This window comes from Corapipo altera, unplaced genomic scaffold, assembly GCF_003945725.1.
Source record: "Corapipo altera isolate COAL_440 unplaced genomic scaffold, ASM394572v1 89, whole genome shotgun sequence".
NCBI lineage: Eukaryota > Metazoa > Chordata > Aves > Passeriformes > Pipridae > Corapipo > Corapipo altera.
The window spans coordinates 718264-742095 of NW_020884968.1; the positions used below are offsets into that span (position 1 = coordinate 718264).

The 23832-nt window shown below is 40.2% G+C and overlaps 1 protein-coding gene across 1 annotated transcript in view; it reads left to right on the plus strand.

Annotated features, from left to right (window-relative positions):
• ELMO1 (engulfment and cell motility 1) overlaps nt 1–23832 on the plus strand; it is a 316776-nt gene that overhangs the window by 41789 nt on the left and 251155 nt on the right. Inside the window, exon 3 of the mRNA XM_027665022.1 lies at nt 11209–11358. Coding sequence (XP_027520823.1) covers nt 11281–11358 — 78 coding nt within the window. The 5' untranslated portion in view covers nt 11209–11280. The remainder of the gene's footprint in view (nt 1–11208; nt 11359–23832) is intronic.

The following is a 23832-nucleotide window of genomic DNA, read 5'->3' on the forward strand; positions in this document are numbered from 1 at the left end:
TAAAACAGTTACGAGGATCCATTTTTTTTTTGCTATATAATAAGTTAGAGGTATGCATGTTATTATGCAGCAAAGGCATAGTGTCCTTTTACCTGTTGCCGCCAGCTTTTCCCTGCTCTGTAGTTAGCATTTGTAGGTTTTTAGCAGGTAAAATACTTGGCAGTAACTCCTGTGGGGCATCAAAAGGGTATTAAATATTTGAGGCACTCTATTTGTTTTTAGGATAATAGAGTAAAGCATCACACAGCAAGTGCTGGTTCATTTTGAATGGGTGTTTTGATAGAAGTTGATTGAGTTGCAGCAGCAGTCGGTGACAATTGATGTTCTGGCTCCTGGGAAGAAAACTGCCACGAGTTGTCTTGCAGAATAATGTGGCTGGCACAATTCAGTCCTCAGTGCTTGTTGCTTGTCTGGATGCATGTATTGTGGGGAGGTTAAGCTCTCAGTTCGTTTATTAGCCAATTTGGAAACAGTGAGTGTTTTGCTCATTCTTGGCATAACTGTGCATGTTCCCAGCGAGGCTGGAGCAGGAGCTTCAACCAGAGCATGGCGATGGGGAAACACAGCTGTGCCATCATCAGCTTTTGACAGTGAATATTAGCTCCAGTCACTGAGGAGTCTTAGAACACCTTTGAAATGATAGTTGCTTATGAGATACTTGGAGAAACAGATCATATGTTCTACAAAGGTGACTTTTTAATTGATAATGACTTCTTACCTGAACCATGAAGTAAACATATTTACTAAACTACATAGTATTTTTCATGAGTCAAGTTTTTTGTTAAAGTATTTCCACTTTTTTTCTGATAATAAGAACAGTAGACAATCATAACACCTCTCTTTAGCTTTAGCTGAAGTTAACTGCTGTCCTCTCCTCCCCCCAATTTTTTTTTAATAGCTCAGCATAATAGCATAAATTAGATTCAGTGGGGGTTTCAGTTCACATGTGGGTTGTAATTTCTGAGTGAACACATTGCCTGTCCTGCTGTCCCTGCTAAAAGGGAGAGACAGTAAGCTTTTCAACTGTTGTCCGCTGCTTAAACTGCATGACTCCCTAGAGCTTATGACTCAAACCAATAAAGGATGATGTTTACATCACTCTTTCCTCTTTCCCTGGGCCATGCAGATTTTAATGTTGAACAAAGTGTGCAGTAAAATTATGGGGTGACCACAAATTGTACCCAGTGCTTGAATGTCATGTATTAGACTGTAACACAAAAGCAATTTACAGTAGTTTTCCTGTCAGAAGTAAAGTTTCTTATTGATCTTTAAAATTTTAGTTCAAATTATGGAAGACTAGGGTATTTTTTGAATGAGTGCTCTTGGATGCCAGCTGGGAAGAGTTCTAGAGATTGTTCCTAAGTTGTAACCAATGGCTGGTTTTAATATGTTTAGAGAATCTTTTTTTGGCATAGAAGGCAACCTGCTACAAAGCAGCTCTTTTTGCTCATTGTGTGCACAGTTAACTACAGAAAGGCACAATATTTAAACACAGATGGGTAGGCTAGGACTTCAAGAGTGCTTAGGGTCATTATATCAGTACTCTCAGAGAATCACAGAATGGTTGAGGCTGGAAAGGGCTGCTGGAAGTCATCTTGTCCAACCCGCCTGCTCAAGCAGGGTCATCTGCTACTCATGGTTTTGCAATAGAGAGATGAGTAAGGGATAGTCTCATGTTAAACTACCCAGATCTCCTGTTACCAAGTGTCACATTTAACACAGTTTACCAAGCTTTACGCAGGACAAATCTCTCCTGGAAATGGGCTGGGTGAGCAGTGTTGGCACTGCTAATACCTTGTAGTCAGGTTTCTTCCAAGAGGTTTCTTGCATCCCTCCAAAATACCATCCATGTTCTGGTTGTGTGAAACCTGAACTTTACCTTGTACTTGGATTCTTCAGTATCTTTTCGCTTGTATTTTACCTTACAGTGATCTTATGGTTAGTCTGGCTGTATAATTGAAATGGCTGCTCAGGTATGCAAGTTCCTCTTGATCTAGAATTACAAACAATGGCCTCAAGGTGTGTGTCAGTATTGAAAGGGAGGGTGATGCCTCATTGGGATGTCCCCAGAACAGTGGTTCCAGGCTTGCAGGTACACAGACTGAGCAGTACTCTGCAAAGCAGGGTGGCATCAGTGTTAAGGATGGGCATATGCACAAAAGTTGTTTGGGGATGTGACTGTGTCTATGTTTGTTTCCTTAATATCTCTGTATTCCTGTTTCCAAACTGAGTTTAATGATGTCTGTTATAATGCTGGCTTAGTCTCAACAACTGATATTGTTTGGAGATACAATCTCTTTAATGCAGAATAGCTCAAATTATTCCACAAATGTTAGTTATAGACAAGGTCTCTAATATTAATTGTGCCATGCTTTTTTTTTTCTTGGCCATTACTGCTTTTCCATTTGCTGTCTTGTTTTGCTGAATTTCCTCCAGAGGGCCACCACTGTGAAGTCCACGAGTGTTAAGGGCAAATTATTCTTTACGAATATGAGAGTGTAAGCTGGCAGAGAGTTAGGAGTCTGCAGGGGTGGATTCAGAGACTCTATAGTGCTGAGAAGTCAGGAGAACAAGGGGTATTTTTCTGTTAGCTGTTTTGATGCACTGATTGCAGTAAGTATAAGAGAAACAGGGCTGTAGGGAACACCTCTGTAGATGGAGCTGCTTTCTGCTACAAGATTTCTGACAGGTGGTTTCTTTCCTTCTCTTGGTTTTTGTCACTTTCGTAGTGTTATAGAATGTTCTATAACGTTGGAAGGGACCCACAAGGGACCCACAAGTTGGAAGGGACCCACAAGGACCATTGAGTCCAACTTCTGGCTCTGCACAGGACACCCCAAGAGTCACACCATGTGCCTGAGAGCGTTGCCCAAACACTTCTTGAACTCAGGCAGGCTTGGTGCTGACCACTTCCCTGGGAAGCCTGTTCCAGGGCAAAGAACCTTTTCCCAATCTCCAACATAAAACCTCCCCTGACTCAGCTTCGTGCTGTGCCCTCAGGCCCTGTCACTGGTCCCCAGAAGGAAGAGATCACTGCCTGCCCTCTGCTTCCCTTTGTGAGGAAGCTGCTGACTATGATGATGTCTCCTCTCAGCCTCCTCCAGGCTCAACAAGCCAAGTGACCTCAGCTGCTCCTCATATAAATTCCCCTCTAGACCCTTAACCATCTTTGTGGCCCTCCTTTGGATACTTTCTAGGAGCTTTATTATCCGTCTTACATTATGACAGCCAAAACTGCTCATCTTTGCAGAGCAGTATCACTGCCTGACAAAAGGCTGGTGTCTTCAAAATTTTTGTGCCCTCTTCAGATTCATAAGTGATATCCACCCTTTCTTTTGCTGTTTCTCTTACTTATAATGAACATTAGACTCTGCTTATTTACTGTGGAATAGCACTATGGCTCTTTTCCATGGGGTTTTTCTATGCAGAATGGTTACTTTAGAAAATAATTCTGTTTGTTTCAACCTTCAACATCCTGTCTAGGCCATCAGTTCACTTGTTATTTCCTCTAGCATTCACCGTCTCTGTTGCCTTCTCTTCCTCCATTTGATGACTAACTTCCTGGCAGTACCATTAGCTCCTCTGTAAGTAAGCATTGATAGGTAAAAAATTCTCTTTGTTTTTTATACTGCTGCTTCATCTTCCTTCCAGCAGGAAGTTTAGGGCTTTTTCTAACTTTGAACTTATCTTCTCGTGTCTGTTATCTCCAGTGGGATATAGCTGGTCATCATTTTCTTGATTCGGCCTCTGCTGAAGCAAGGCAGTAAAGTGTTACCATCTTTACTCAAGATGCTCTTTTGTGTGTCCCTCTAGCCCGCTGACTTATGCAAATGCCAGGAAAGTACAAAGTACCATAGCCAGATCATGCTAGTAGTGAAAAAGAGGACTGCGACTTTTTGTTATTTCTTTACAATCCTTAATTGAATTTTATTCAAAATTCACAGCACTTTTGATGAACTTTCTCTGTTTCTTTTCAGCTGTTTTCAACTACCCTGTAATAAACCTATTCCATTTTCAGTTACATTTGACTCCTTTGGAGTGTGCTTAGCTTAAACATTAAAAAGCACCACCCCTTTCCCTTCATCCTCCAAACAAAAAAAAATTGTCTCCATCCTCTTGAGCAGTAATATTTTGCATTGCTTTATTTTGTTGTTACACTGTGTCAATTTCCTTCTTTCATTCTTTCTGCTCTCCAACTTCCTATGCTGAAATCTTTAATTCTTTCATTACAACTCTAAAGAAGAGCAGCACTACTGGCTAAAATTGAGGCTTCATCTCTTCCCCGTTACTTCACTCCTACCTCTCGGGTTGTGTGAGGCTACCCTGAGAGGCAGGAAAATTTTATTCAGCTGGATTTTAAGAGATATTTTTTGATGCTTACTTCAGTTTAGAAACATTTGGAGTACAACCCAATGATGAGAAACAACCTCAAATGAAGCAGCAAGCCCTGATAAACTGTGAAAAGTTCAAGTAGATTCTAACGTTGGTATTCAGAGTAGCATTTAATTTTGTTTCTGTACTTGATACCTGCCATGGTCTTCAGATTTCATATGCTGGGTAGGTACTCAGCATCTTTGAAAAATCTTGCACTTTTTTGTGAAGACTTAGCTCTTTGAGTTCTGGGTTTTGGTGTGGGGGTTGTGTTGGTGCATTTTGGTTTTGTGTTGGGTGTTTTGAGAGTTTGTTTATTATAACAACAACAGCAGCAACAACAACAATAATAATAATTTCTTTTAACTGGAATTGTCTTTTGAATACTTGAGTTTGATACTTTCCTTATCTGTAGTTCAAAGACCTCACATATAAAGGTCTTTAGTGAATGGAGCATCTTTCTGTATGGTATATGAGTGTTAATTAAATTCCCACAAAGGTTCAAATAAAAACTTGAATAATGAAAACTAAGTTTTCAGTCATCTTTTGAATTATAGACATGTAACTAAAAGTTCCTTAGTAAAAGGAGAATGATCTTCCTAGAAGCAGGGGAATACAAGTTAAAGTATCTGAATTTTTCTGGTATGCTTCAATATGTGCTTTAGAAGCAAGACCAGTCAGTCTGCTTGCTTATATTCTGAGTACATACAGTCCTTTGTGTTTTCTTCCACCTTTTCTTTTGAAGCACCCGTTAAAGGCTTTTTTGCTCTCTAGTTTTGAAGAGTACTTTTTTTGAGAGTGGGCTGGCCTGTCAATGACAGTACAGCCTTAATCACATAAAATGCTTCCTAAGAAGAGGAACAAGATGACTGCGGGAAAGAGAAAATGCTTAGAATGAAATTGTGAAGAAAGGTTATGGGTATATGGGAATGAGATGGGTGATAACCACACAATTATTAGCTCTGCTTCCTGAACAGCTTTACCAGTGGCAAAAACTGTTCTGTTCTCTACATTTTACTGCCATATTCCTAAAATCTCCTCCAATATTTGGTTTCCAGGTATTTTGGAGAGGAAAAGTGTTGTATTTAAACTTGAAGGGTCCAAAGTTCATTTTATAATAATATTAAATGGTGCTTTCCTTGGCTAATGATGCATTATTGATCAGCAGGTTGAGGGTTCAACATCAAAAAAATAATCCTGTTGGGAAGCTGATGGACCCCTCTGAACAATGGAAGTCTGTTGAGTGGAGTCATGTTTTCCTGCAGTGTTGGTGGCTGCTGCAGAGGGGGTAGCAGCCCCCCGGGTTGCCTGCTCTCTGAGATCACTGCATTTTTTCCATCTCTTACTAGAGTACAGCTCACAGCTCCTGTACAGCTTTATCTTCCATTTGTGTCAGAGCATCTGTAGATTTTATTGACATGGGTCTGCTGAGCCTTTGACTCCTGTCTAGTTCAGGGGTGAATAGCGCTGAACGGGCAACAAAAGGGAAAAAGGCAGCATGAAAGCCTTTTTATGTACACAAAGTGTACATCCAGCCCCCTGGCTTCTGTGCCCTGTTTTTATTTCTTGCAGAGATGGTAGAGCATGTTTACATCTCCTTAGACTCAGCTGTTCAGTCATGCAGTTTAACTCCAAAAATAACTCTCTTGGGGGATATTAATCCAGCAGTGGATTATCTTTCTAAAATCGTTAATCAGACTTGGTCCCCGAGGGACCTTCCAGCTGAACTTGCCACTTAGTTTCTGTTTGCTGGGGCCGCGGGAGCTGAGGGGAGGAAGCTGATGAGGTTTGACAAGAAGTGGTTACTTACGTAAGGTGCTGAGCGGAGGGACCCGTGCCTCTCCTCCTGCTGTGGGACCCTGCATGCCCAGCTGAGGGCTCAGCTCCCTGCCAGCACCTGCTGTGCCCTGCTTTGTCCTGTTACCATTATTGCCCTCACTTCCCTTCGCCTTGAGGAAACGCTATGGAAAAATCTGCCTGTGAGGGGGGCAGGGTGAGGTGGGGGGGAAATCTGTGCCAGCTCCAGGTGATTCCTATGTATGCTGCCTTTTGTCCAGGAAGGAGAAACACGTGCTTTGTTTTATTAAATTCTCAAGTGCACTTGGTGTTCCTTCGGTTGCTTTTTGATCATTAATTTTCTTACTCAAGCTGCTCATGAAATGACCTGGCCTGCTCTTTGAATATTACATCTCTTCTGTAAAAGAAGAAATAAGCTGTTTTAGGCTTCTGTTTTCATATACTAGTAGAGCTGCAAGTCACATATCTCCTGTTAGCTTTGCATTTTTCTCCTGTCTGAACAGTAAGAATAGAGTTTATTTCTTAAGAGATGTGCTCTGATAGCTTTAAATTATTTAAAGTACTTTGAGATCTTTGTATGGAAAGTTCCAAGGAAATTACAAAACAAGTTTAAAGAAAAAAAAAAAAAGGAAGATTTCCACTGAGAACTAATTTCATACACAAATAAAATCCTGTTTTCCCCATGCAATGCATAGGTAGAAAAGGAAAATTCAATATATTTTGTGCTGAATGAATCCCTCAGAGCCAGGCAGGTAAACTGAGAGTTTGCATGTCTGTGCTGATGCATTTTTACATTAAATCTAATATACTTTGATCTCCAACTTCACTGTTTGTTACTCTGACTTAGTAGACCACTGCAAGCACTTCATAGCATAGCTGAAATGCATATATGTACTATATGTGGTAATAACAATAAATCACCAGATTTGCACTTTAATAGGCTAATCCGTCATAGTTCTGCAATAGCACATGATGGAAGAAAGTGTGCTCAAGTGGTAGACATGTTTTGATTGTGGGGTTTTTTTCCCCTCAAATTATAAAATAGTGTGCTTTTGAGCATGTAAGCTGTTTAAACACTCTCCTGGTTACAGCTCCTTGCATGCATTAGGGAAAACAATGGGAATTTGCCTTCCTTTTTCTCAGACCCTTTCCTCCCCTTCATACACTTGTGCCTGCATATGCATCCTTTTGCCTTCAGATTCTGCCTTGAAAATAAATGTTTTAAAAATGAGTTGCAAAGTTGCTCTTACGTGTCAGTGCTTCTCAGTTCCCACTGGGAGAGAAAAAGGAATTGCACTTGAGAAAACTCCATAACTAGACCCTTTAGTGACATCCCTGTCCTTTTTACTGCTTGCCTGCTGCTGGCATAACGAAAAGCTATTGAAATCAGTTCTAGTTCTTCATTCATGTAATGAAAATTGCTTACTAAATTGGAAGCATATCACACCAGGGTGTGTGCCTTCCTTATTTTAGTGGGCAGTGTCTAGCACACTGTGTACCACTGGCATAAATAGTAGGTAATTTTGAATTGTCAGCACCTACGTGAATAGTAGGTAATTTTGAATTGCAGAATTTTCTTTGCAATAATAATTTTGTGATGACAGCTAAACATCTATTTTGGCCTTAAAAAACTCAAAAAGGATATTTGCTTCTGGCATTGCTACATAGATAGAATGAAACTGAATTATCTTTTGGATCCTACATTGGATTCATAAGATTATGAACTAAGACAGAAAAAGTCAGCACATTTGACTAGGATGTCCACAGAGAAACAGAAAGAAAGTGATGATTTTATCTGCTTTTCAGCATTCAGACCACATTGTTATCTTTGAGTTGGTTTTCTGGTGGGAAAAGTGGAACTACATCCATTTGTATTAGTTAAAGATCTGTCACTTAGCTTTGTGTTTTATGACTGTATAAGCATACATGTAGTAATAATTGTAATTATGTAGGAGATCTGTGCTAGCCTACGTTAAAACTAGTCACACTGAAATTGTCTTCTGCATGCTGTGGCAGACTTCTCTTGTGCCTTGCTTTGGAATGTAAATGCTTATTTTCCATAGCAGAATTTGATTAACTTACCATCAACTTACCTTGACTCTTCTTTCTTAAACCTTTCCTCCTACGTGACTTGTTAAGATTGCCCACAATTCACTAAAGTAAAACAAGGCTTAATGCCCTCATTTGTATGGGAAAATGGAAGTTTTCTGCAAATCTATTGCTGTGTAATGTTGTTTTGTTTTTGTACTCATGGCCAGTGGTCATGAATCAGTGTTTTTTCTCCAGCATTTATTGTGAGCTTTGGAGTTAGTGAACCTCCAAGGGAAGGCATTGGCTTGCAAGATAACTTTTCTTTGCCTCTTGCAGTGAGAGATGACAGTGCTTCAGATTGATTCCCTGTCTTCCTAGTCAAAAGAAACTCTTTGCCCATGCATTAGGTGGATTCTATGTTTTTTATAGGTCTTCCTTCTGTCTCGTTAGGTATGTGGCCTACAGATGATTTTTTTTCATTAAAACTGTAGAAGAAACATGATGAGGGGAAATAAAACTTGTTGAAAATAAGGGCTTACTCACCTGAAGCTATCCTCAGTCAAGTTTGTCTGGCAGGAGCTGCTGCTGCTGCCCTTTTGTGTTGTGGCCAGTAAACTCAGGCCCTGGCAGAGGCTTCCAGCATCCCTGCTGCCAGGGATGGAGTGCCAAGCCAAGGAATACAGGGAGAAACCTGTTGGTCAGGCATTAAGTAGACAGCTGCAGGTGGTTTAATACCAAAATGACAGCAGACTGAGACTACCAAGGATTGCACTGCTGAGGAGGGGGAAACAGCATCACTGTGGATTTGGGAGCAGAAGATGCCAAAGTCTGTTTCAATTGACTGTCAAGGTGGATTAACAACCCATTGCTGCCAACAAATCTCTTTTCCTCCCTTCTTCCATGTTGTACCACCTTTGGGAAGCTGTTGGACTTGAACATGGTAAAAACCAGATGACCAAAAATACTTTTTTCTGATGGTTGGCTGAGGCAGTGTTTTGTGGAGCGAGGGGAGTACCGGTGGGATGTGGAAATGGTGGGTGTGTGATTTGTCAGGGGAGAAATGGTGAGAGCTTTGCATCCTCTAAGGCTCTACAGTGTAAAAGACAGCCAAAAGTAAGTCTCTGTCTCTTCTTAATGACCAGCAAGCCAGCTGCATGCTTTAATTGTGTTTATTCCTGGTTCCTGAAACATCTACCAAATGTAGACAATATCACAGTGTTTCTTAATCACATTGTTTAGTCTTTCAAGGCACTTCCTGCAATCCACTCTTATTTATAGACCATCCATTGTCTTATTTACTGCCTTGAGCTTTGCTTTGTGGTGATGTGCGATCCTGTCAGCGTCAGAACTGCCATTGTTGGAAATAAATTGCTGGAGTGTTAAAGTTCACAAATTGCTTTTATAGTATGTGCTGAGAACCCTATGTAGAATGTAGCAGGGCTTGCAGACTCAGAGGACTGAGTCTTTTCAGAGCAGACCAGAGGCACGCAAGAAAAAAGGGAACGCAGAGCCGTTCATCCGAAGGCTGGATGAACTCCAGCTTCGAAAAGTAGCATGAGACAAAGGTACAACATTTCTTCATAAAGGGATGATTTCATGATTTTGTTCAGGCTGACGTTCAGACAGAACTTCATGCTTCTGCAGTTGAATAAAGGTTGTTACACTGGGTTAGTTGAAGCAGCAACTGAAGGTGGTCAGAACCTTTTCTTACCTGTACCTGTTTGTGGCTTTTGGATGTCTGGTATACTCAGCCAGCTCCTCTCCTTGCCTTAGCTTTTTCAAAGGGTCTATGTGCAAGCGTGTGTCCGTGCTTTCACCACTTCCTTCTCTTTTTCTGCTAAGAGGAAGTGGGGCTGCGCCTCTGGGGATTTCTGCAGATTCTGTTGTTTTATCATATGTGATGGCACTTTGCTGGATCTCAGCAGAGTATGCGGGAAGCGCCACGGTTGGCGTGGCGGGCTAGGCAAAGCAAGCAGGAACCTCCCTGTCTGCAGCAGGGTACATGGGTTGCTGTGTCTGAGAATTGCAGAGCTTTGCTACTAGAGAGAGTGTCCGGCTACCACTGAGCTGGGAGAGGGGTGCAGGTTTGTTTAAAAGCCCAGCGAGGTGCTACACCCTCTTGAAAAACGTTTGTTGTTGTTGTTGTGAGGTTACAAACTTTGATGAGTCAAAGGAGACAGAACTTGGTGAGTCAAAAGAGACAGAACTTAAATTCTGCAAAACCCGAGGATTTAGTTCTTCCCCTTTCCTCTCCTTCCCCCAGATTCACAGCCTGCACTATTTGATATGAGATCCTGTAGATACTTATATTATTGCAGAACTATGACGTCTTATGTATCTGATTATATCACTGTGAATGCATACTATATCCTTGTGTATTCACGTGTCTGAGGTGTACCACAGAGAAATATTTATATATGGATATCTCTGGATCCGTTAGGTGAGGATGTGTCTGTGTATATATATGTGGAAACTGCTGTGTGTTCTGCCTTCTTCCTGACATACTGGTTGCTATAGTGCAGTGATCTATTTGTGAACACCCAGAAGATCATTGCTATAGTTAAAAGAAACAGTGTTTCCTGGCCATAACTTCCTGGGCAATCTCTTTGCCTGGAGCACCAGCGTTAACTGATTTGGTCACATTCCCTGGGACTCCGGGAGTAACACTGTAACAGGAGCTTCCTCTAGTTTGTTGCTTTTTCCCACCAGCATATTAAATAATATTTAAAAATAGTTTTTCTATTTAAATCTAATGCATGCCTACTATTCACCGTACATTTCAGTGCTTCAGCCATCTTTCTAACAGACTGTCGAGCTGTGCAGTGTGTCGTGGCATTGTATACTGTGTTTGCTTCTCTAATATGTGCCGTTCTTCCACTCTTGCACATACATACACACATACATTTTCATTCACCTTCCCAGCCAGGGGTAATGTAGGAGACTGAAGTGGCAGCACTGGAGTTCTGTCTGAACTGCCGTATTATTCTTTTTTTTTTTTCCTCCCTGCAGGTGTGAATGAGAGAGACTCTCTGCAGTATTTAGTGTCCAGTTCTACTGGCTCCGGTGAACAGCAGCGTCGCAATGCCCCCTCCTGCTGATATAGTGAAGGTGGCGATCGAGTGGCCAGGTGCCTACCCCAAGTTAATGGAAATAGATCAAGTAAGTGCCTGTGTACATATGCTCAGCTGCCCCTGTGCATAAATAAGCTCGTCTGTGCATGTTTGTGTCTCTGCTTTTCTGTTTACTTCCGTGCACAAGTATTTTTTCTGTGAGTGCATGTGGGGTGGAAGGTGTTTTTTATAAGGGGTGTAACCCTTTTCCTCTCTTACTACCTGATGGTTTTGATGTGTTTAGCTGGTTTCTTAATTTACTTTTTCTTTTAGAACAGCTGCTTAAATAAGGCATTTTCTGCTTGTGTGACCCACTTAACACTTTTGTGCCTTAGTTTGTTCAACTGTAAAATTGTGGTAATGTTGTTACCTCTGGGTGGAAAGTCTTCAAATTTCTAGTCAGTGCTTTGCATTTGGAGTAGAATCATACTGAATCACTGCAGCAAGTGCAGATTTTGGAACTTCAGTAGTGGTGCACACACAGTGAGCAGGAGAATCTTTGCTGTTCCATACAGAAATCTGAGGGGTTATTCTGTTTAGCTGGTTAGTTCTAATGCAATGGCCCCATAGACTGATTCAGTGTAAAGAAGTTAACACATTCAAAATTTTGAACTAAAAACTCTTTTTAGGAAATTAGATGTGGGGGGGAAGCAAACCAAATCAAGTTATACAAGTGCCGTGTTTTATATTCTGGACTTCACTGAGATTTTTTGTGGCATGTATATTAAAAGGAACCTCTTTAATATTTAACAGCTTACCGATAACATTTTGAAACCCTACAGCGTTACCTGTTTAGAATTATTATTACTTCTGTAAATATTTTTCTGAGTTAAAAAAGGCATTTCATAATGTGTTTTAGGCCCTAGTGTGTCTGGGGACTTAGTATATTATAAAGTTCTATTGGAGAGGAGAGCATTTGAATTCACACTGAAAATGTTTTACTGTAATGGGTTCATAATTTCTTCGTGCAGTGCAATCAGTTTCACTTATAGTTAACTATTTTGTGGCACATGCCTGGGAAATTCCTATGTGAAATTTGGAGAATCATGGTACTAGAGGGGAGCTGGAATAACAGCAGTCCAGTTTTTAGCAGTCTGAAAGCCCCATGAGAGGAAAAGGGAGTTCCCAAGTGAAGTCAAACTTTGTAGTTTGATTTTTTTGACCTGCCAAGGTTTTCCATTTTCATTTGCTGTAATTTTTCAGTAGGCAAGGTAGAAATCTTTTGCCTTCTGGAGTGAAGAATGTTTTGCTTTTTCCTTCTTATATAGCAAATGGTAGACACTGCACACTGTGTTCAGGAAGAGAGACATGTTAGTCATGATGAACCAAATACAGTGGGAACAAAACCGAACAAATATTATGCAGTCTCCTTCCAAACAGCGGTAAAATAATACCAAAGTGATTGGTTTTAATTTACAAAATAGCTTAAAGGAACTCTCATAAAACCTTATCTGAAATATTAGTTTACTTTCCTGAAACCTTCATTTTACTTTTATTATGTAAGACTTAGAGGAGACAAGAAAGATCAGTACTGACGTATATTGGGTAGAACTGTTTAACACAACCTGCAAGTTGCAAGCCACTTTATGGGGAGGAGGAGGAAGAGTGAGAGCAAGTTTGAAAGGTAGAAGGCTAACAGCAGCTATCTCCTGATGCAGAGGGAAATGAAGGAATGAAGTTTGAGGGTCACATCCCTCACCTTTCTGACATGGAACGATGGGAAAGAAACATGCCTTCCTACTGCCCACGCACACAAACACATTTACCTTTTCAAGGTTGGGAGCAATGTGGGAATGAACCCTGAAAACATATAGGGTGATACATGCTTCTAAGCACACAGCTCTGCTTTTGATTCACTTAATGCTAACTTTTCCCCAATCTGTTTCCTTTAAAACATCTATTCAGCTGAAGAGCTGTAGTGGAGGAGATGATTCATACCTCAGGTGGCTAGCTGTCGGAGATGATAAAGGGGAGGAGAGAAAAGGAAGGCAGAAAAGAGAAATGGCTTACCCATTGACCAGACACTGCAGCCAGTACCTGTCTCCCAGGTGGGATCTGCTCATTTAGCCACCACTTAACATATATTCAGAAAATTCTAAAAGCTTTGCTATACCAGTTTCCTCCCTCTCTGATCCCTTACCAAGAAGAAAAACAGTATTTAAAAGAACAGCACTATATTATAATTTTAAAAAGAGCAACAAAACCCCCTCACCTTGCATGATGCAACTTCTTTATCTTTCAGGGTACTAAGAGTATTCCAGAAATTGAAGTACAAATGCCATATAAGAGATCAGAAGAAAATCTGGGAGTTTTTTTGGGTTGCTTGTTGCATATACTTGGAAGCACTTATTTATATTCTGTTGCACTTTATCCCAATTTACCTGCTGTGCATATGCATGTTTTGCTTAGCAATGAAGAGAATATTTTCAAAGTGAGGAAATGTCACCGTGAAACCTGAGCAATTGACAGTGGGATAGTGGAAGATGTTGGGCCTGAAAAGAACTCATGAGTATTTTTTCCACCAAATGTTATTAAATTTTACATTAAAAACCTCCTCTTCAGATGCATGACTTCTGACAATCTGGACTTCAGGAGGCACAGGGCTTTTTCAAGTTGAGGCTTCCCACTAAATATCTATAGGTTTGTCAGTCTGGGTTCATCGATGATAGTTTTAACTTTAATCATACAAAATTAGTCTCAGTTAGAGAGATTCTATGCCAGAAAAACTAATATATAATTAAGTACCTTTTGGAACCTGTGCCTGCTTCCAGTGAATGAGAAAAAAGGTTTTCTGCTCATTCATTACCATGTATTACTTGGTGTCAGGGTTTTACAACTGCTTTTTTTTCCTGGAAAGTTGCTTTAAACAAGGAGGGCAAAACTGCCTATTGTTTATTACTCTCTCTCTCTCTCTTGCCGGGTGGGGACTAATTAAGTTGCAGTAAACCTAGCAGCTGGCTGATGCCTGTATGCATTAAAACTGATTTTAAATCATGTGAAAGCTTATGTACTTTTGTGCTTTCTCCTTGAGAGAGTTGATTGAATACAGTTACTCTCTTCTACAATACTTGTTTTGGTTTGGGTTTTTGTTTGTTTTTTTTTAAATTTGGTTTCCTTCCCACTTCCACCATTATCCTCAATTATAAATTTGAAAAATAGCATCCAGACTCTTCCCCCCTGCATAAATCTGTACTAGCAGTATTAAAACTGTGATCTAAATTAATTTTTAATTAAAAGATTTGATTATGACTTTAAGACCTGGGTATAGGGATGATCTTTCACTCTTAAGTCTTCCTGTTGTGTAAAGGGAGGAATGGAAATGAGTTGGTGTCTGAATTTGCATCGGGATCTTATTGTGGACTTTTTAGGGATGCAGTCTGGGGAAGAAATGGATGGTAGATGCTGACTGTCTGTTGTCTTTTTCTCCCAGTCTTCTGTCTAATTATTCTCGAAGATGTTAAAAGTAGGGCTGCACAGGCTCTGTACAGGTGAACCAGGATGTTGGCTAGTCTATTCTGTCTTCTTTTTATTTGTCCCGTAAATAGCCATTTCATAAGAGGATGTTATTTCTTGTGTTCACATGAAAAATTGCATGCTTTAATTTGTGCCCATTATGTATAACTCAGTCTTAGCTGTTGGGGTTTTTTTACAGCACAGATTATTTTAGGTAAGCCAGTGCTAGTTTTAGGTTACCTAAATACTTTGTAGATTTACAGTTTCACTGTTCCTGCTGCACGGGAGTCAGCTTCCACGAGAGGCACAAAATGGATATTTGAGGACAATATCTATTTTGGCTTATCCCATTTAAATCCACTCTTGTATGTTAACACAAGTTGTAATAAAACCTGATTTCTCTAAGCACTGGGATGAACTTCCTCAGCATTGGAGGTAAACAACTGTTTCTACAGAAAGGAACAGTTTATGATTAAACTTGGCCATACAGTCTCTTCCTCCAGGTTTAATTTTATCTATAAGATCATTAAACATGGATTAAATTAGCAGATGTGAATCTTTCTGCTAGCAAAAAAAAAAAGCAGGTTTGTGCTTCTTTTCAAAGCACAAACCTGTTACAGTGGGCAAAATTTACATGAGTACTGTCGTATGATAATTTCATGTTAATACAAGTGCAGCACATGGGAGGAACCACAGGCTGCTTTACATTTATGTTCTATCTAATGTTTAGATTTAGTCATCAATTTTATCTTTCAAGGGTGTCTTTCAAGTTATCTCTTCTGGTTGTTTTTTATTTCTTTATAGAAGTTATGGTACTTCATCATCATCATGTCTAGGCTTCGCGAACGAAGATTTGGGAAGGGCTCTACCCACATTTGTTACAAGCGCGCTGGTGGCTAAAAAGGCCAATGCAAGATAGACAAGTCCGGTTGCAAAAGGCGCAGCAGAAAGACTCCTTAGGTGGTATATTCTGCAGGGCACAATTCTTTCTGCATTGTCTTTTCTCCTCAAGAGTGATCCTGCGTGCTTTCTCAAAGGCATCAGCAGCGTTATAGATGGTGTGTCTCCAGACCTCCCGATTGGAGGCCAGAGTAGACCAGTTATGTTGATCAATATGGCCGAGGCTGAGATGTTGTTTCAGGGAATCCTTGTATTTTCTCTTCGGGGCTCCTCTCTTGCGGCAGTTAGTGGCAAGTTCACCATAGAGCAGGATCTTGGGGAGGCGGTGGTCCTTCATCCTGGAGACATGTCCTGCCCAACGCAGCTGAGTTCTCAGTAACGTGGCCTCAATACTTGTGATTGCTGCTTGTTCTAGAACAGATGTATTGGTCACATAATCTGACCAGTGGATGTTTAGGATTGTACGGAGGCAGCGTTGATGGAAGCGTTCTAGGAGTCGCAGGTGGTGGCAGTAGATGACCCATGATTCAGATCCGTATAAGAGAGTAGACAGCACTATGGCTCTGTAAACACTGATCTTTGTACTTTTCTTCGAGTGTTTATTTTGCCAAACTCTTTTATGGAGTCTTCCAAAAGCACTGTATGCTTTTGCTAATCTGTTGTCTATCTCCCTGTCAATCTTACCGTCCGAGGAGATGAGGCTACCTAGGTAATTAAACTGCTGGACTGATTTGAGCTCTGATTGGCCAATGGTGATATGGGGATGATGGAAGACTTCCTGAGGTGCAGGTTGATAGAGAACTTCTGTCTTCTTTAAGCTGACTTCCAGCCCAAAGAGCTCAGCAGCGTCTGCAAAGCAGGATGTTAAACGCTGCAGAGCTGCTTCTGTGTGGGCAACAAGGGCAGCGTCATCAGCATAAAGCAGCTCCCGGACAAGATGATTTAAGGTCTTGGTGTGGACCTTCAGTCGCCTTAGGTTGAAAAGGGTTCTGTCAGTACGGTATTGGATGTAGATACCATCTTGATCATCGAGGTCTGCCGTGGCCCTTTGGAGCATCGTGCTGAAAAAGACTGTGAATAGGGTTGGTGCAAGAACGCAGCCTTGTTTCACACCATTAGTTATTAGAAAGGGCTCAGAAAGTGCATTGCCATATCTGACTTGGCCGTGCTGATCCTCATGGAGTGAGATGATCATTTTAAGGAACTTGGAACATTGTACTTCACTGCATATTAAAAGAACACCAATAAGGGTTTGTTTCTTTTAAGGGGAACTTTCAGACCTAAATCTGGACCCTTGGGCATTGTTAATTGATTTAGTACAGTGTTTCTCAAACTGTGAGGAGAATTGTAGTTCAAAAAGGATTGTGAAATTCTTAATTAGAGAAAAGAAAGTGGCGCATCGCTTCTGCCATTTGTGTAGAGTAAGAATAGCTGGTTTCTGCAAGTGCTGTCACTAGTAATAGCAGAGCACTGATACAAACTTAGCATCACTAGTCTAAACATATGCAATATTAGTGAGCACCAGCATCATTCAAGTGGTGAAGAAGAAAGGGATATTGATGTCTCGCCGTACTGTAAAGTGTTGCTCCCAGTGCTTCATTATGGCTCCAGACTCTGACTCCCACAAAATCAAGGGGTTTAGTGCTGAGAGGATTAAGGAAGAGAGGGTCTCTTGTCTCCTTCCCACAAACTTGCAAATTTTTATGAACTCTTACCCAGAAAGTGTAATGGTGCTGCAGTAGCTGTAACTAGTAACGCTTTTTGGTATGAATATTGTAAAGATTTCCAGTGTTATTGCACATCCTGAGTTTAGAGTAGTTAAGGGAAATGTCAGTGCTTTTAACAGCTTACAAGATCTCAGCTATTTGAAGAGAGAGGACTATGAAGTAGCTTGTGGGGAGAGAAAAAAAAAATCTTACACTGACTTACCAAAGTGTTCCTTACTTGGATTTGCTTGGAGCAGCAGCTCCTTTCTGTCAGATTGAAGAAGAGAGTTAGTGCTTGAGTTCAGCTGCTGCAGCTGTATCTCAGCCATTCTGAAGGAGGATATTGATTGCTGCTGATGGAGGACTTACTCAAAGATAGATTAGCCAAAAGGTCGTTACCTATTCAAAAATAATTGAAAAACACTCAGGTAGCTTAAGCCAATTTGCTAAAGGTAAGGCTTACATAAAATCAAGTTTTAGGTGCTAAACAGATGCTAACAATCATCAAATGAGTTTTATTTTTCCTTGTACCTGTCATATTTCAGCTTGACAAAATCAAAGATGAAACTGTTCAAGCAGATGCTAACTGGCATGTAAACATAGTGAAAATATTTGATAGTTTTCTAGTACTTGCAATTTTGTTACCATCAGGGATTATTAATAGAATTGGTAAGGAAATTGTACTCACTATCTTAATGTGGGGTTTTTTTTTTTCATTTTCTTTGTTGGACTAATGAAAGGTCTCAATTTTTTATTTTTATTTATTTTTTAAAAGCTGTTCAACAGCAAGAATAACCTTGGAAACAATAATCCAGATATTTTAGTGCATTGGATATAATTCAGTGCACTAACACACTTGTATAGTGCTTTGTTAATATCATATACCAATTATTGTTAAAAGCAATAGATTTTGGAAAATATAATTTCTTCTCTTACAGAACTGTGGCATTGGAGTATTCATCACTAGACCTCCAGTTCTTTGATGTGGTGGCAGCCAGCCATCCTGGATAAAAAGGGCAATGTTATTGTCACATTTAACATTTTAGTAGTCTGTCTTGTCCAAAGCCATTTTCCCACTGATTGGTTGGAGTCTTTCAAGACTGTGAACTCGTGTCCTGTGGTGTGTGGCTGGAACCTCATCACTGAAAAATACATAAAAATTCTGTCTTAGTACTTCTATTTAATACAGATACTGCAGCAAAGCTTAATAGGTGGAAGAGGAAATAGCTGTGGAGAAGGGTTAGAAATTGTAAAAGGGAGGGGTAAATAATTAGAAAACTTTAGTGAATTGTAGTCTGATGGACACAATTTATGCTTTCTACTTGGTGCTATTTTCTAGGTGAAGAAACTTAAATGCAGTAGACAGTAATATATATATATATATATTTTGTTGTTAAATAGATGTGCAAGTAGAACCAGGTTATACTTAAAGTCCTGTAGAAATAGTGTCCCAGTGTTCCTGATCTCCAACATAAAGGAAGTTCAGGAAATAATATTTTAGGAAAGAGATAAAACACTGTTAATTCTGTCCTTGATTTTTGTGGGCTTGTGGGGTTTTTTCGGTTGGTTGGGTTTGGGTTTGGTTTGGTTTGTCTCTTTTTTTTCTTCCTGTCTCTGATTTTGCTGGCTCTATAGTGCTAGTCAGAACCTCCCCATTGGAGCCTGAATTTTACTGCCTCCAACTGATGGCATTTTCAATATGAAGGCTAAACATGACTTTAAGATTATTGCATCCATACATTTTTTTAAGAATCAGCAGGTGTCTCATCTCTTAAGTTAATTCTGCTGTATCTAAAGGAAATGTGTAATGACCAGATTCCTGGAGTTACGCACCAATGAATTAATTCACATTCTGGCCAGCTGGAGTATCCAGGTGCACTTTACTATTCACTTGTAGTCTCCTTATAGAAATCCAAGACTGTAGTACAAGAGAAACTAATACTAAAAATCCCATTGTATAAATTTTTTTGTGGCTTCATTTAGAAATTTCTTCCCTGATAGGACAGCAGTGTGTCAATAATGAGCTGTAGGTTTGGGGTTTCTTCATTCAGTCTTCAACAGTGTGCTCTCTTAGTAGGTTGTGTAAAGAACCACATCTTAAAGCCCTGGTTTGTATTTTAAACTGTATTTTGGCTGTATTTCAATATATGGTGCAAGTATATTGCGTCCAAACATGCTGTAACCCACAGCTGAAGATCCATAGGTACTTTGTAACTTTTCAGTACTCTTGACTGGGAGTTTTTGGTGTCCCTATTTATATTTGAGGAAACAGGAAATGTTATGGCTTGTTAGGACACTAGATGAGGAGTAAGAACTATCTGTAAAATTCTGTTTGGGTTTTTTTTGTTTGTTTGGGTGTCTTGTTTATTTGAGGTTTTTTGTTAATAATGTTACATTTTGCTGCTTCCTTGTTGTACAGTCACTGTAACATCCTAAACATATGATCTGTGAGTGAATCCTCAGATCTGGTAAAATGCAGACTTAGGAGTGAGGATCTCTTTGGAGGTGAGAAGAGAGTAACTGAGGAAGCTGCAGCTGAGAGTGAAGTGGGAGAGGACATGAATACCTGGGCTTCCCTGCATTCTTGTGCTCTCTGCAGAACCCCAACTGCTATATTTATACCAAAATGTTGCTACTGACGTGTTAAAGCTACCACTTTAAGAGCTGTGAACTAAGCTGACAAAAGCTCTCTCTCATCAGCAACTGCACTTGTTGAGGATTTTGCCTGTTGACTCTGGGGTGTGAATGTTTCCTGCCCTGGTATTACTGCATGGTGAATGTCATTAGGGATACAGCTAGCCAGCATCTCGGACACCTGTGCTAACCAGTCAGTGCACATAAACGTTTACCAGGTGCATAAATTCACATTAGCTCCAGTGCTGCCTATGCTCTGTATCATTGTCAGGATTCTCCCCTTTTGTGCAGATCAGTAAGTTGCAAGGCCATAATGCCCCCTTGTCATTTCCCACTTGATTTCAGCTATCAATTTAATACTTACCCTAGGAAAATAATTTTGTACTAACCAATGTGTTCAGTGCAGATACTGTGATAAGTCAGCTGAAGAGGTCATCTCCTGTAGGGAGCACAAGGTTTTCTTTGATCTGTGTTATTTTATGCATTGAAGCTACAGTCTGGTCTTCTTAGAGCTTTAAATGAGCATCTCAGCATGTGTAAAAGCACACTTCATTCACACTAGTCTAGGAGAGGACATGGAGACAAAAAGTAAAACAAAACCAAAATATGCTAGCACAAAAAATTTCTATGAAGAAAAATATTTGAAATATTTTTGGACTGATTGTAAGGAATTCTTTGAAGTACATTGACTAATAAGGTAAATTTGACTTTTTGGAACTGTAAATGCAGCAGAGATATGTAATTTTCCTTATATGTAATTTTATTAAGATTAAGGTAACAAAGCCTTCAAATCTGTTCTCTTTAACATCAGGCAAATATTTAGAGCCGGGGGGGAAAAAATGTCTTTGAACGGCCTGCCAAGTGGATGTACTCTGCAGAGAATGGAGATAGACTTTTACCTCATTTTTCATGGTTCAAAAAGAAAAAAAGGAAATATAACCAGCTCACTTTTCTTTGTCTTCTGGTACTGCTACATTCCTATACGTGCAGTAAACAGTCGGGTCCATTCACTGCTACCCAAACATAGTTACGTGTCTTGCAGCTTTCACTAGCAGGACTGCGAAAGGGATTCTGGAGGTGGCTGTGAGCTGGCTGGGAAGGGGCTGCGGGAGCTGGTCGCTCATCCGCCTGTCACTCCCAGAGCAAAGAAGGGTTTTATTGGCAAGGAGACCTGGCTGTGTGCAGGCAGGGTGGCAGGACTGCTGCTGCTGCTGTCAGCTCGGAGTGCTGCCGGCCCAGAGTCTTCCCACAGCCTGTGCTTGCCAACCAGGGTCTTCCTGGGTGATGGCAGAGGGAATCAGAGCAGCCACTGCCTGCTTTCAGTGTCATCCCACTTGCAACTGTGAACAGTGTGCTACTGACAATTTATCTGCCTGGTAGAGAAGCGGAAAGAATTTTGTCTGGAGACTTACTTGTAGAGGGAGTGCAGCCCAAGGGATTATTAGGAGCAGCAGCTTATTAGCATTGCAGTGGTATTTATTTTACGTTTATTAATTTGTAAAGTGTTGTCAGATCACTAATTGCAAAGTCTGTATCCCAGAAGAGTTCCACCTTTTTTATCCTGTTGATTTTTCTCATCAGGAATTATGCTTAGTCACATCAGTGCCATAGCAATAGTGTCATAGGAGGGCAAAGCTGTACCTTAAGAAGCTGGCTTTAATATTGTTAATAGCTTTTATTATTGAGGATCTATTTGTTGCTTTTTTAACTGTTCCTTACAGGTTCTAATTGACTTGTTGTGGGGTTTTTATGTTTGGGTTTTTTTTTCCCAAGTTTTTAGTCTCAAATGCCATATAATAATGCAAATGTGGTATAGAATAGGCAAAGGGGAAAGGAGATGAATAGGATTGACAAAGGACATAAAAGTTGATGGTGTAGAGAATTTAGAAGTACCAAAATAATGATTTGGAAAGTAATTTATCCAATCTTCCCAGTATTTATATTATTACTAAGTTTGGTTATTACAATGTCTTTTTGTCATAGTTTCCAATGGGAAACTGTAGGTCCTGTGGGAAATAATGGGGAAGAGAGGCAATTACTCTTTTTGTCCTCCATAGTATTGAATCTGCTAGATGATTTATGTTTACTTTATAAAAGGAATTAATAACCCAGATAAAATTTTGTCGAAATATGGAAATATCAAAACAGGACCCACAGTAGCATCTGGAGAGAAGGGCATGCAGCCTACAGAGCTGTGTGCTCTGCCTGGCAATAGTTTACCTACAGGCTGGCAAACGTGCTGGATGGCAAACTGGAGTTAACCAGCTCCAGATAAACATATGCTCCCCCCTCTATCCCTCCCAAAAAATGGGGTTTTCTTTTTTTGGGGAACGATAGAGGGAAGAGAACAGTTGGAAGCAGGGATTGCTTTCACAGGATTGCAGAAGCTGAAAAAACCCTTATGAAGGAGGACAACAGGTCAAAGCAGCTGCACATAAATGATACAGTAATCCAGACTGAGGAACTGATGAGTTGAAAAAACTGTGGGGGGAAACCCAACACTTTCTGTCTCATGTGAACTGCCTGATCTGCTTCACAGTGTGGATAGAGCTGCACGAAGAGCTGAGTCAGCACAACAGGCAGAAGCTGCTGTGGAGAAGGGACATGTTAACTGCTGCAGAATGGAGCAGTTTCACACTTCTACCTTTTCTCCCATGTGCTGATATTTGCTAGTCATTTAGGTACATAGCAAGGCAGATCAGGAAATTGGTCCTGGTGAAAACTGATTTTTTTTTTTTCCCTTTTACTAGCCAGTTTTTAGTTTGAATAGCTTCCCTGGTATGGATCATCTTGAGTGTTCATGTAAAAATAGTAATAGCGGTGAAAGGGGAAGGATGGAAACCAAGGACTGAGACACTATGGCAAGCAGAAACAGAATCCTTTCAGCAGGTGCTTTCATTCAAGTTTGATTAAAATGGTCTTGTGTTATGTTTTTGCCTGTTTATATACTGGCTTAGTTGACTGGACTATAAAATAACAAATCTTTCCCTGATCCTGACCTGACCAGGGAGTCTTGTCTCTAGTTTTCTGTCTATGCAGTGATGCAATACAGAAAACAAATTGAAGGGAAAAATAATTCTTCCTCCACATAATGCACCCATATACCGAGTTAATTCTTAGACTAATAATTTCCTATAGAAATTAAAGGGAAACAGCTTGTTTTGACTACAGTATTGGCTTATGGTTGGGTTTATGATTTTTTTTTTTTGTATTTTGTTTGTTTTATTTGCTTTTTAACAATTCAGTGAACTGTCATTATTGGAAGTTACTAGAGAGGGGGATCCTATGCTGTTTAGATGATTTGGGAAATTTTTGTGAAGCAGCAGATCTGTGTGACATTGTGCGGTCATCCAGTCTTGGAAAAAAAAAAAGGCTCAGTAGTCACACAGCTGGTGAAGTTCAGTGTGTTTCTTTTTGCCATGCAACTTCATCTATGTTTGGGATATAAAAGTGTGTTTTCTTTTAGCCAGAAATCTTCTAAAAACACTCGTGTGTGCACCCTGTGTTTATAACAAAGTTCAAAGCATTGCAACATCACCAGGCTAGACTGGTTTTTGGTTGTTTTTTTTTTTTCTATTTTGGGAGCCAAAGCAAGAGAGCTCTTTTCAGTCAGTTCAAATGCTCGTGTCCACAGATGTAGAGAATAAAGCAGAACTGATACATCTGGGATCTTAACACCTTCCAGCTGGTGTTTTATCAGAGAGGAACCTGCATGTGTGTACTAAAGAGAGAGGATTACTGTCATCATATCACCATATCTGAAAGGGACAAAAGAAGGTTTAAAAATATTGAATGTCTTCTTGCTTCAGATGTCATTCCTGGAAAATGTT